The sequence below is a fragment of the Cryptosporidium muris genome, genomic scaffold, assembly GCF_000006515.1.
Source record: "Cryptosporidium muris RN66 scf_1106632373407 genomic scaffold, whole genome shotgun sequence".
Taxonomy (NCBI): Eukaryota; Apicomplexa; class Conoidasida; order Eucoccidiorida; family Cryptosporidiidae; genus Cryptosporidium; species Cryptosporidium muris.
This window is the reverse complement of record NW_002196572.1, coordinates 217,490-230,616: the sequence shown is the minus strand read 5'-3', so window position 1 is coordinate 230,616 and position 13,127 is coordinate 217,490. Positions and strand designations below refer to the sequence as shown.

General features: G+C 30.9%; 7 protein-coding genes across 7 annotated transcripts, besides 7 other annotated features; 3 read left to right on the top strand and 4 right to left on the bottom strand.

Annotated features, from left to right (window-relative positions):
* Positions 1-40: part of a sequence feature (AT_rich) that runs on past the window's edge.
* A 5-nt stretch (positions 41-45) lies between these two features.
* Positions 46-2,181, bottom strand: CMU_016630 (uncharacterized protein; the record flags this gene model as incomplete). The annotated part of the gene is made up of 1 exon (XM_002140226.1): positions 46-2,181. One exon carries the CDS (start codon positions 2,179-2,181, stop codon positions 46-48), a length of 2,136 nt encoding a protein of 711 aa, XP_002140262.1.
* Positions 2,182-2,536: 355 nt separating this feature from the next.
* Positions 2,537-5,248, top strand: CMU_016620 (Spc97 / Spc98 family protein; the record flags this gene model as incomplete). The annotated part of the gene is made up of 1 exon (XM_002140225.1): positions 2,537-5,248. The coding sequence occupies one exon, from the start codon at positions 2,537-2,539 to the stop codon at positions 5,246-5,248; it is 2,712 nt and encodes a 903-aa protein (XP_002140261.1).
* A 344-nt stretch (positions 5,249-5,592) lies between these two features.
* CMU_016610 (protein kinase domain-containing protein) lies at positions 5,593-8,418 on the bottom strand (the record flags this gene model as incomplete). Its single annotated transcript, XM_002140224.1, has 1 exon — positions 5,593-8,418. One exon carries the CDS (start codon positions 8,416-8,418, stop codon positions 5,593-5,595), a length of 2,826 nt encoding a protein of 941 aa, XP_002140260.1.
* Positions 8,419-8,773: 355 nt separating this feature from the next.
* On the bottom strand, positions 8,774-9,784 carry CMU_016600 (origin recognition complex subunit 2 family protein; the record flags this gene model as incomplete). The annotated part of the gene is made up of 1 exon (XM_002140223.1): positions 8,774-9,784. The coding sequence occupies one exon, from the start codon at positions 9,782-9,784 to the stop codon at positions 8,774-8,776; it is 1,011 nt and encodes a 336-aa protein (XP_002140259.1).
* Positions 9,785-10,220: 436 nt separating this feature from the next.
* CMU_016590 (nucleoside diphosphate kinase, putative) lies at positions 10,221-10,673 on the top strand (the record flags this gene model as incomplete). The annotated part of the gene is made up of 1 exon (XM_002140222.1): positions 10,221-10,673. The coding sequence occupies one exon, from the start codon at positions 10,221-10,223 to the stop codon at positions 10,671-10,673; it is 453 nt and encodes a 150-aa protein (XP_002140258.1).
* Positions 10,674-10,749: 76 nt separating this feature from the next.
* Positions 10,750-10,784: a sequence feature (AT_rich).
* A 33-nt stretch (positions 10,785-10,817) lies between these two features.
* CMU_016580 (3' exoribonuclease family protein, putative) lies at positions 10,818-11,537 on the bottom strand (the record flags this gene model as incomplete). The annotated part of the gene is made up of 1 exon (XM_002140221.1): positions 10,818-11,537. One exon carries the CDS (start codon positions 11,535-11,537, stop codon positions 10,818-10,820), a length of 720 nt encoding a protein of 239 aa, XP_002140257.1.
* A 22-nt stretch (positions 11,538-11,559) lies between these two features.
* Positions 11,560-11,580: a sequence feature (AT_rich).
* Positions 11,581-11,692: 112 nt separating this feature from the next.
* Positions 11,693-11,720: a sequence feature (AT_rich).
* A 15-nt stretch (positions 11,721-11,735) lies between these two features.
* Positions 11,736-11,771: a sequence feature (AT_rich).
* A 29-nt stretch (positions 11,772-11,800) lies between these two features.
* CMU_016570 (thif family protein) lies at positions 11,801-12,922 on the top strand (the record flags this gene model as incomplete). Its single annotated transcript, XM_002140220.1, has 1 exon — positions 11,801-12,922. The coding sequence occupies one exon, from the start codon at positions 11,801-11,803 to the stop codon at positions 12,920-12,922; it is 1,122 nt and encodes a 373-aa protein (XP_002140256.1).
* Positions 12,923-12,933: 11 nt separating this feature from the next.
* Positions 12,934-13,006: a sequence feature (AT_rich).
* Positions 13,007-13,081: 75 nt separating this feature from the next.
* Positions 13,082-13,127: part of a sequence feature (AT_rich) that runs on past the window's edge.

The following is a 13,127-nucleotide window of genomic DNA, read 5'->3' as shown; positions in this document are numbered from 1 at the left end:
TAGAAATACTAATTTTAGTATTATTAAATTTAATTTAATTGATTATCAATCATCTCCGGAATTATCATCCTCACGAATCCACTTTATATACCGACATACAAAGTCAGATTTTAAAATATCTAAGGCTTCCTGCTTTTGATTATCCTCATTTATCTTTAAAGAAAAGTCATACCAATTAGGTATCAAGTCTTGATTAATAAATCCACACTTTTCAAATGCAACTAATAAAGAACCGAAATTTAAAGTTTCATTGTTGGAACAAAAGTTCAAGATAGCATCGCAGACAGAATAAGTAAAATTCAATTCATCCGGTCTACAAAATGCTGAGAACAGATCATAAATTCCACAGTGCTTGACAAAACTAAGGAAATCTTCAAAGTTTATTCTTTTTCTATCCAGTAAGAACTCATGGGAATTGTCAGCTAGATACATGAGAACAACTGGTAACAAGCAATCTAATACATCTAAATCATCCTTAAAAAAGGCAAATCTAAGACCTTTAAGTTCCAATATTTTATTTGGTATATGTATGGGAGTTAAAAGGCCTGATTTGACAAGGCTTATAACCTCATGTCTAAATTCTTTAAGATCCTGTTCTATATCTTGTTCTGCCACTTGAGTATGAAGAGAATCTTCACTGTCACCTTCACTATCAGTATTCAAATTAATTTCTCTATTAATATCCCTACATACATTACTTTCAAATAATATAATACTACTAAGTGCATCTCCTCCTAAAGCATATTGTTGTTGATGGATCATATTGTGATCACAAGGCCACAAAATCCCAAGACAGTTAGGTCCAATTCCTAACTTCTCTAATTCATCTTTAGATGCTAGATGGTATCCCTTAATTACTGGACTATTAATTTCAGATATTACTTTACCTGAAGTAAATGTGGAAATCTTGCTGAAAGATTCAATAACCTTTGAGGAACCAATTGAGACATTAGATCCTAAGACGCAACATGGCATAATTAAAACATTACTGTGAATCGTCACATTATTTGATATAAAGGTTGATTGAACACTTGAATAATCTCCAATAGTTACATTACTTAAAAGTATACAACCTTTTATAGTACAATGGTCTCCAATTTTACAATTTGGGCCTATAAAGGAATTTTCTATTACAACATGGCTACCAATAGTTGTATTTTCTCCAATAGATACCATAGGACCCAAATCAGAATTCGGATTAATAACAACTGCATTACCTAAAAATACGCTTTTATTCTCACAACGTTGGATTGTTTGACCTGCTATACTACAGTAGTCAGGTACAACTGGGAAAGCCCAACCTTCACAAACATGCTGGAGAGCTGCATGATAGGTTCTAAAATCACGAATTCGTACTGCATATTGACTAAGAATTGCAATATGTACTTCTTCTTGTTTAATATCAGATGTCAGTACATTTCTAACATAGTCATGTTGAATATTATTATAGTCAAATGTTTCACAAAAATCTTTAAGGAGTTGAGGAGAACATATTGAAATCCCAACATCAAGCAAATCATAGCGAATTTTTGTATTACCACTTTTTGAATTACGTCTATACAAACTTAAATCTAAGGATATATCCAAAGACTTACTAAATTCTCCCCAAAATACCAATTCGTTGTCTATCACATCATAAGCTACTACACACTCTGTAGCTGTTGTTCTTAGTGTACTTAGGGGAGGACATTCAGCAAATATTATTGTCATTGCAACATTCAAACCACTTAAACGCTTCTTCTTATGAGCAGATATATGTTCCCTAATATCTGCTACTGTAAATAAATCACCTCTTACTAGGATAAAATCGTCTCTTAAGTCAACTTGACATTCTAATTCTCTCAAAATATCTCCTAAAGAATTGCAGTGAAGTCCGAGATGAACTATGTGCAAATTAAGTGACTTCAACTTTTTATTTGCATTTATTAAAGTTTCAATATGATTACTAACTAGATTGATGTGGTCACGAACTAACAAATATGCGTCAGTTACTCCATTGCGAGATAACATTTCTACAACATAATTCAAAATGGCCACTCCATTTATAGGCAAAAGTGTTGCTGGAAATTCACATGATATAGGTGAAAATGAATCTTCTTCCAAAGTTTCTACAAGTACAACAGCTGGAAGACATACGAAATTAGTATCTTCATTTCGTCCCTTAGCTCCTTTCTTATCCATACTCCATATATCATATATTTCAATTGTACTTATAACACAAAGCTTTACAAAACAGAAACTAATGTAAAGTAACTACTAAAATCTTAGTAACAAGAACTTTGCTCTCGTCACAGAACAAATTCAAGATCTAATTCCTTATACCGGCATGAGTACCGAAGATAGACACAAAAGTATCTACCTATATGGCGGTAAAAAAAGAGCTTTTATTAAAAAAGTAGACAATAGTGTATTCCATGTGCTTGTGTGGGGGTGAGGGGGGGGGATAGGGGAGGAAGGGAAGAGAGGCCTTTTGAAAGAAAATAAAAAGAAAACAAATCTTTTGAAAACTTAAATATCTCAATATAGATGAGGAGGTATGAATTTATTCACATGGGAAGGCAATAGTCTGTCTGAGATAAGGCAAAAGCCTACTATAATTCCGGAATTGCTTAAGGAGCTAGTTAAACATCTAGTAGCTACCCATGAAACTTTGGAAAATTGTGAAAAACATATAAGCAAAGAGAAGTTAGTACAAAGGTGCTACTTGAAAGCTCTTAAGGTTATAAAGGCTCACATCGTATCTGGGTCAAAATCAATAACAATATCTGATTCACCATTGGATGAAGCTCTAGAGTTACTGATAAGCTCTAATAAATCTATACAAGCTCAAAAGTTGAGCCTGCTCTATGATCGTCTTTCTATTTTGACTTTAGCAATTCCAGAGCTATCTAAATTTGTATCTGATGGGCCTTCTGGTCGCTTTGAAGACAAGGTAATAAGATTGCTATTACCATTGTGGAATACCAAGAATTCTAATATTTCTAATATATCCATTCGTAATAAAAGTGTATTTGATAAATTTAATGATGGGAATTTGCGGGTCTTGGATTCATCTGATACAATCTGCAAAAGCATAGGTCAATTAAGGCCTAGAACATCGGTTTCAACGTTGGTAGAAATACCAGTAGCTCAATCATCATCTACCTCCTCAGCAATATTTACAATTCCACTTTTTGTACTAGAGCAATGTCTACTTTCTCCGTCTCAAGAAGTTGCTCTGGTACATGATATATTGTATGCACTACAAGGTTATGATTCACAATTTATCCATTATGATACAAGTTCAGACCAATTTAGAATTATGCCCTCAGTTTATGCACCAGAGACAATTCGCACAATGGTATCTGAAATTTGTTATTTAGGAGTTTTATATCGTAGAATGAATCTAGTTATTGATGAAGCAAGCAATATCAAGACTAAAAACAGTGGAAGTGTATGTAAAGCATTTTTGGAATCTGTAAAACAAGTGATATCAGATTATAATGAATTTATTGTAGCTATGCAGAGTCAGGTACAAGAAACAGTATCTTATTTAGCAAGACTTCAGTCTCGTCAAAATCCGAATTTGGAACTACTTAATGGAAATAAGCAGATTATAACTTTGAGAAAGTTGTATCACAGAGTTTTGGAACAAATATATAGATTAGAAAAACCATTTGCTTTATTTCAGGCATTAATGAATACAAGTAGTAGCTCAATTTTGTCGGGTTTGTACCTGGGAATTCACACAGGGCATGAGTATCACAGAGGAGTTATGATGAATATCTTTAACAGATGCTTACTGTCCTGGTTAGAAAACCTAAATTCGTTCTTAATTACAGGCGTATTAAATGAGAATCAAGCTCAAGATTTATTTATAATTCAGTATAAAGAAGCTGTGGGTATTCGTTTTGAATATGTCCCTACATTTATGCAATACGAATCAGCTAGATTAATTGGTTATGTAGGCTTTACCAGATCTTTGATACAAAAGGTAAACAAAGCATATAATAAAAAAGGATTACAGCATGGAGAACACTCTTTAGTTAATAATGATAATTTGAAGTCCACAGAAAATTTATCGGGATTCAAAATAACTTCCGAAATGGTTTTGAATTCTTGGTCTCTATACTCTCATCTATCTGGTTTGTCAAAGCAATGTGATAATGAGTTGTTAGATTTACTTTTTAATAAAGGAAATATAAAGAATCACTTAGAAGTACTTAAATTATATATGCTGGGTATACATGGAGATTTCTGGGATATTGTTATCTCAGGTAGTACAAGTGAATTGGATAAACCTGCAAAGAATGTTGTAATACAAGCACTAATAACTGTACTGGATGAGGCTAAACTATTTCATGATAAAATTAAGAATAAAAATGCATTTAATATGAAGAGTTTGAATAGGAGGTGCTCTAAAAATCAAATTATCAATTCTTACTTAGATAGGCTTCGCTTACTCTGTTATGAGCCTACTTTGGGTGATACTGGTTGGGATATTTATGGTTTAGACTATGTTATTGATGATGATCCCATATCGTTTTTATTATGTGACAACACTTTATCACGTTATAGACGTATTTTTAGAAATGTATGGAAGATATTCACTTGTATAACCAAATTAACACAGACATGGTTTATTGCTTCCAAATTTATTAGAAATAAGAACTTGAATACTAACAATAGTTCTACCAATCTGGATGATTACTTTTTAGATATATTGAACAAAGGTATCAACCTGGCTAGGTGTATTCTTTTATCTGTAACCGAAATTAGGAATAACCTCCTTTTTGATTCTATTGATTCCTTATGGAATTGTTTGCAAAGTAAGTTGAATGAGTGCGCAAGTTTTGAAAAAGTTCAGAAAGTTCATCAAGAGTTTCTTGATGGAATTGAAGGAAATCTTTTTATTTTAGATGATGGAGGGAATAACAAACTGAATTTGAAGACAAATATACAGGAGATATCTTTCTCTATTGATAGGTTGCTCAGGTTAGGTTGTGATGTTTCTAGATTAATAAATATAATTTTGGCTAATTTCTCAATAAATCAGCATAAGCAAAATATACATGAACAGTTAGATCAGTATGGGAAAACATTCAGAGAATGTGTAAAAGGGATTCTACTTAATATAAGACTTTTACAAGGAAAAACTATTAGATCAATATCTCTTACATATGATACTTTATCTGGACCTATAAATCTACAGGATTCAATACTTCTCAATCTAGAATCTACTCTGAAATTTTCTAGATTTGCCAAGTAATACATGGAAATAAGAATTGATTATATTGTAAATTCAAATGAGAAACTATTGAGTCCTAAAGATGGCAGGATTACATTCTTATATCTTAGAGTTTATCTAGGCATGAATTTGGAGGAATAAACTGTTATTAGTCGAATATTATAATTGCATGTGTATATTTAACTTATATCTCGTATTATTTACAATATTACAATATAAAAATATGTCCTGAATTTTATATATGACCAAAGTTACTAAGGAACCTTTCAATAACTAAAGAGTGTTTTAATTTAAGTTCTATAAATTTCTAATCAATAGTTCTTGCATACTAGAATCTTAATTTTTACCTTTCTTTCAATTTTATATTATTTTTTAGATTGTGGATCTCTAAGGCTAATTATAGTGTCAACTCGAGTTGCTGTATCCATTAATTCTGCAACCTGGTTCTCCAATTGAGTTTGCCTTGAAACTGCAGATTGTAGATACTTTTCACAAATATCACGTAACTCTTGCCAAAACTTTTGATAAATAGCAACTCTCTCATCAAATCTAGTTCTAAGAGTAGGGTTTTCTGTAAATCCTAATAGCTTTTCAGCATGTTGACGTAATTGTAAAATCTTTTCTATTGTAATATTCATATTTCCCCAAAAAGCAGCACATCGTCCTAATACATTTTCAATCATTCGGAGTTGAGCTAGAACGCGCACTAAAATATAGGATACTTTTAATTGGTTCCCCGTTATTTCATGCTCATCCAAATTAGGCCCTTGTGCTTGTTGAACTATACAACTTGATTGTTTAGAACTTCTTCTAGAAATCCCCGATGTATCCACTTTATTTGTGTCTTGACTTGTCGAGGAATCGTTAATAGGATGATTACCTAAATTATTCACTAAATTAAACCATCCCGAGTCAGAACTACCTTGAAGGACAGATTCAATTCCAGGAGGTACTGGACGTATACTGACAGGAAGAAAAATGAAATCAAGTAGTAAATCTCGTGTATTATTCCACAAAGAAGATATATGAGAACTAGAATATCCATCGTAATCATTGCTTATTTCTTGATACCCCACATGATCATTGTTAGACATACAAAAGCTATTATTTGAGTGACCTTTATATTCTTCAACACTATTATTTGAGGAATCTGATCTTGATATTATCTTTGGTACAGCTGTTGATGGAATTGATGATTCTGGAATCCTGGAAGCTGTACAGTTAGAAATAGGGTCCAAGATTGTCTCTAGATCAGAATTACAAAACAAATCAGCAATACGCCTTAGAACTCTATCTCGTGCAACATTATATCCTAAAAACATCGTTGTATCTGGGATAAAACTAATAAGATTTGTCTCAGAATTATTTTCATTGTCTCCAGTAATTAATGATTGACTATCATCTGCACATGTTTTCAACGTATTAGTTTGAGGTGTTTCATGTTGAGATGATTTATATACTAAAGCCAAAGATGTCTCTGAAACTCTTTTCATATCCCTAACAGATTCAACAAACTCAGATAGCTCTAAAAGAAATTTATTATAACCATTTTGTATATCTTCTACATCTGATTCAGTAGTTGCTACCCATTGACGAACATGTGATAGAAGTGCAATTGCCAGTTTTGGCTCATTATTATTCACAGCTAAAAGAAAATCAGGAAGTTCATCTAAAACAGATTCGCATGTTTGTTTAAATCGTGCAATAGCCAAACAAGATTGTTGTTGAAGTATTCTCCATTTATGAATGTGTTGTTGAAGTATTCTACATATTGTTGAATTGTGTCTAAATGCCATATATACTCCTTGTAGCTTATAAGCTACACTAAATTGAAGATCAAGAAGTCCATTGATCTCCATAATTGTAGAGGGTAAACTAGGTGTTCTAGGAGTAATTAAAGTTTTTGAAGATATTCCTGGTGTATTTATATTTTCAGAAGAGTTAGATGTAGTTGATTGAGGCAAAGCCTCACCTTCCAAATGAAATTTAGCATGAGATACACTTTGAGGAGCCACTTTTGGTACAAAAGGTATAATTTGACTATTTTCAGATGTTAAATCATTGATCTTACCATTAGAAGTTGCTTGAACTAAATTTAAATAACTTGAGGGATCTATTGCATTACTACCTAATGAATCTGCTATAGTGATACACTCTGCTACATCCGTTGCATGTGTATTATAACTTTTAGTTGACTCTAAAATATTTGAAGGTTCATTAATTTTCGAATTATCTAAGTTAAGAGTTGAAATAATTGGTTCTGATGGATTAGCCTTTAATAACCAGGGATTATTCATAAGCTCTTTTAAAGTTAAACGTTCTTTTGGATCAACAGTCAAAAGTCTACAAATCAGATTCTTAGCTTCGATACTTACATTCTGGAAGCGAGGATATCGAAAGTGATAGTTACCTTGTCTAATTAAGGTTTCAAGATGTCCTTTTCTCTCATCAAAGGGGAAAGCTCCACCTAACATTACATAAAATAGTACACCTAAAGACCACAAATCAACTTCTGGCCCATATGTATCTCCAAAAGAGGCTGCAGTTAATACTTCAGGTGCCCAATACTGAGGTGTACCAACTAATGTTCTGGCTTGGATATATCCATGTTTAAGAAACTTTGCCACACCAAAATCTGCAACTTTTATTTGATAATATGGGCCTGGTAAAGTCTTGTATATCAAAATATTTTCTGGTTTTAGATCTCTGTGTATTACATCTTTATTATGCATATAGTATAGTGCATCTATAATTTGTTTAAGTACAAATCTTGTATTATCTTCAGATAAAGAACCACATTCAACAATTTTGTAAAATAATTCTCCACCTTCTATTAGTTCCATTACTAAGTAAAGTTTATCACCTGATTCTGCGTAATCTACTAAACTCACAATATGGGGATGCCTAAGCTTTTGTAGTATCATTGCCTCAGAAAGAAGTCTCATCTTCTTATCTTCACTATTAGGATCCAAATATATAGATTTAGTATCAATAACCTTAACTGCAAACTTTTCATCTGTTAGTTCAATAGGGTTGTCCAAATGTTCTTTTAACTTGAAACAACGAAATACAGTAGATGCACTTCCAGTTCCTAACTGTTCGCAAATTATATACCGTACGCCACTTTGACCAGTGAATATGTTAAGTCCCTCTGTTTTATTACTGAAGGAATAACGACTTCTCGATCTCATGACAACTTTCTTACTGAGATATTACTCAATATATTATTGAGCTTTCTGATTCTAAGCTTGAACAATTACTAACCAGACATCTGGCGGTATAGAGCTACTAGAATATATGCAACATATTTTGAGTTAGTGCTTTGAATAGAGATAAGAATGAAAGATATTCAGAGATTCTCAAAGCTACCTACACTAATAAAATAACTGACAATGTAATCTTACATTGATTAATTATAGTTTTAAATTAGAAGCCAGTATCTTTACATGAAGATCTATTTATCTAATAAGTATATAGTAAGTGAAATAAATACCACGAATATATGAGGAAATTGACAAAACTATATAAATAAATTAGGGTATATAACTATGCTAAAAATTTTTGGATAAGATCTGTGGATAGGCTTAATTTCACTATTTGTTTACCATTATTGTGTTCCTTTACAAGTATATCATGAGTATAAAGTTCCACCAATAGATGTGACAATGCATCCTTTGTTGTTACAAGCATTGAAGATTTAGCATCCTTGAATATTTGATCTTCTGTTATACCATGAGGGCTATTTAACTGTAGTGTTGCTATTAGTTTTGTTAGTTGGACATGGCTGGGGGTTAAACATTTTAAAATAGTATCAAACCTATCAAGTTTTGATTTGGAATTTGTATCTTCAATTAGTAAATTAAGCCATTGAGGATTTGTCCCCTCCCATTGATGCTTTAATTCAACAGAATAGTTATCTTTAGTATGAACTTGAATATAAATAAAGTTCATTTTATGTAAAAGTGATGTACTCCAAAGAAATGGCCATCTAATATTATCTACTGTTACTAGAATTGACAAAATTGGTATTTGAGCTAATTGTGCTATTGTAGATAAATATGGACGAAGAGATATACAGTCAATATTATTTATTATAATGAATACCCTTTTTTTTGGAGAGAAATTAAGAGTTTGCAACTTGTAAAGCTTCCTAATTTTAGAAGTTAACATATCCAAACTCCATTCGGACATATTGACAGCTTCTTCAGGATCTTCAAGATAATTTATTAGTTCAACTAAGGAACTTTTAAATTTAACATGTTTGCAGTAACCACGAATTACAAGAGTCAAGAATTGAGGTTTCAACATCTTATGTATAAATTCATTCATAAAACGACGCTTTGAGCCATATCCATGAATTAGAACACTAAAACCTGATAAAGACCACATCATTATAGAGTAATGTAGTTCTTTCCATTTCTTTGACTCACTTTGTTGACAAATCTTTTCTTCAGTTAGTAGTCTTATATATAAACTCTCCTCAATTATTGGTAGAAAACTTTTCATTGGTAACTTCCCACCTGTTTCTATTAAATAATCTGCATATGTTCGATTCATTTTGGTTAAATACTTTGTTCAAGTATCAAATATAAATACATCAAATTATTTACTGGTTATTTTGAGCACTCTATAAGTATCAAGATGCACTCTTAATAAGTGATTCTAATATATTAATAACTATTTGCAGTCTTAATTATGAAATCTAAATGAGAATCTATTTAAGTATGAAAGTTTAATCTTTAGTCTAATTAAACTAATTTCCAGTTATTTTACTTTATATACTTGCAAATGTAATATTTAAATGTAACACACAACCCGCCTTTTTGGTATTTGCTCAGCGCTTAGTAAATTTCTGTCTCATGAGTTGTATCAAAGTTTAACTTTCATTATTTTTAAGAAGATTATTTAGAACCTTAAAGGTTTTATAAAGATAGGAATCTATAAACAGAGTTTCAGTTTCCCACGTGTGCCATCAAAATCAACAGCTAAAGTCATGCCAGTAGAACAGACATACTTAATGATTAAACCAGACGGTATCCAACGTCAAATTGTTGGCAAGATTATCAGTCGCTTTGAAGAACGTGGGTATCGCTTAGCAGCTATGAAACTTACAGTAGCTACCCCGCAAATTTTGGAACAGCATTATGCTGAACACATTGGTAAACCATTCTTACCGGGCCTTATTAAAAAGATGACTGGACCAGTCATATGTATGGTTTTTGAGGGTGTTGATGTTATTACTCAAGCTCGTAAAATTATGGGTGCAACACGTCCTAGTGAAGCTGCTCCAGGTACGATTAGAGGGGATTATTGCCAAGAAGCTGGTCGCAACATCATTCATGGTTCAGATTCAGTAGAATCTGCAAAGAGAGAGATTAGTTTGTGGTTTAAACAAGAAGAAATTCATTCTTACAATCTTACTTTATCTAACTTCATTTTGGAATGAAATTAGAACTATGTTATTTTGGAAGTGTAAATTAGATAACTAGATTGTACCTCTAAGTATTTTGTACTCTAAAATGTTTATATTATTAGATATTTTTTCATTAAATATTTTGTAAAGCTATATATGTCATATATAAATTACTATTTAACTAATATTATTGTCATATGACTTGCCTACATTATCCAACAATGTTTTTTGTAAATAATTACGTATATAATTACATAGAACTTTGGTTCCTGCTATAGCGATAGATATTGAATCAAAGTCATATATCTTATCATTGTAAGTTATACCTGTCCCTTTTGCTATCAAACATGCAATAATTTGATTGCTTCTACTACTTACAATATAATGTGAGCAAGATATACATTTATCTATTTCTTCACCATTTGGGTCTATAATTATATGTTTACTTAAATCATTCAATTGGTATGTGCATGCCTCTGCAATTGAAATAGCTAAAGGTGTAGTAGTCATTGGTATACCAGCATCTAATAATGCCAAAACTGCTGCATTGAAGCATATTGGAAATATTGGACCATCTTGAGAGATTACTTGAATAGCTACAGAAACAATACAACGTGGAATTTGTTTAAAGTCTATAATATCTTCTAAAACTCGAGTACAATATAGCTCTAAAAGTTTTTCTGTATCCCCTGTAGATCCTGAATTTGGTCTAATAATCACATCTAAATATGATTTACCTCGTATATTATTTGTCTCTTCAGGTTGCCACGCAACAGCTGTTGCACGTGATAAACCCATTGAAAAATCTGAGGAACCACTTAAACCATGAAAAACTCCTATTCTAATATTTATAGGGCGTAATTCAAGGTATTGCCTTCCATCTAACCTAATTTCCATCTTATAATTTAGTAAAATTTGGTATATATATTATAAATTTATTGTATTAGCTACAATATTCAGCGCTATTATTCTAAATTTATAGTATCAAGTTTATTTACCATTAATTACAAATAAGAACTTTTATACCAAGTCTAATTTCTGGAATAGTATTGATTTTATATTAGATTTAATATATATTATCAATAGAATACCAGGAAAAATATTAATATTACATAAATATATGAATATATAGTATTTAGAGTCACACTACAAATAAAAAAATGGCAAGTCCAATTTTAAAAAATGGGTTAAAATTGAATAATATATCTAATGACTCTGACTCTAATAACGAAATAAAAAATGAACAAAATAATGTAGATAACTTAAAAGATAATCCTTATAGTCGCCTAATAGCTCTACAAAATATGGGAGTAATTAATGATTATAACAAAATAAAAAATTTTAGTTTAGTAATTATTGGAGTTGGAGGAATAGGTTCTATTTCAGCAGAAATGTTAGTACGGTGTGGTATTGGTAAATTAGTTATTTTTGATTATGATAAGGTAGAACTTGCAAATATGAATAGATTATTTTATACACCTAAACAAAAGGGGATTGATAAAGTCCAAGCTTGCATTGAAACTTTGAAAGTGATCAATCCTGATATTGATATCATTGGATACAATTTAAATATATGCACAAATACTGATAAATTTTCTGAAATTCTGAAAACATCTAGTAAGACTAAATCACTAGTTGATTTGGTTATATCTTGTGTAGACAATTATGCAGCAAGAATAACAATAAGTCAGATATGTAATCAACATGGAATTGTATGGTTTGAATCAGGAATATCAGAAAATGCAGTATCTGGCCATATACAAATAATTATTCCTGGGAAAACTGCTTGTTATTCATGTGTTCCACCTCTTATTACCTGTTTAGATAAAGATGAGACAAATATTATAAGAAATGGCACGTGTGCAGCATCATTACCAACTACTTGTAGTATTATTGCTGGTCTATTAATAAATAATTGTCTTAAATATCTTCTTAATTTTGGTGAACTCTCCTTTTTCTTAGGTTATAATGCTCTTTCTGATTTTTTCCCAAGGTATATGATAGCATCAAATCCAGATTGTTGTGATAAATGGTGTAGATATAGACAGAAATTAAATAGTGATCTAAAAGTTACTGAAAAAATATCTGATCATTTAACAAATTCTGATGAATCTCAAAGTTCTAATTTATTTGGGATACAAATTTTAGAATCTTCTTGTGATCATTCTCAAAGAGATCAATTTAATTATACTCCTAATCAATTAATTACTGAACATCTACAGGATATTTCCGTATCAGAATTAATGAAAAAGTTAAGTGACATAACAGAATTAGATATCTAATTTACTTTTACAAAAAATTTTTAAATAAATTACTCTATATTGTTATTTAAAGATATATATCTTTGATATCTAAATAAAATTTAAGGGTCTAGGATATAGCTAATATTGAATATATCTTAATTACATAATATATATGATCTTATATAATTCCCTTGTCAGATAAATATGAAAATATATCTTCTAATATTAATATAAAAACTAATTT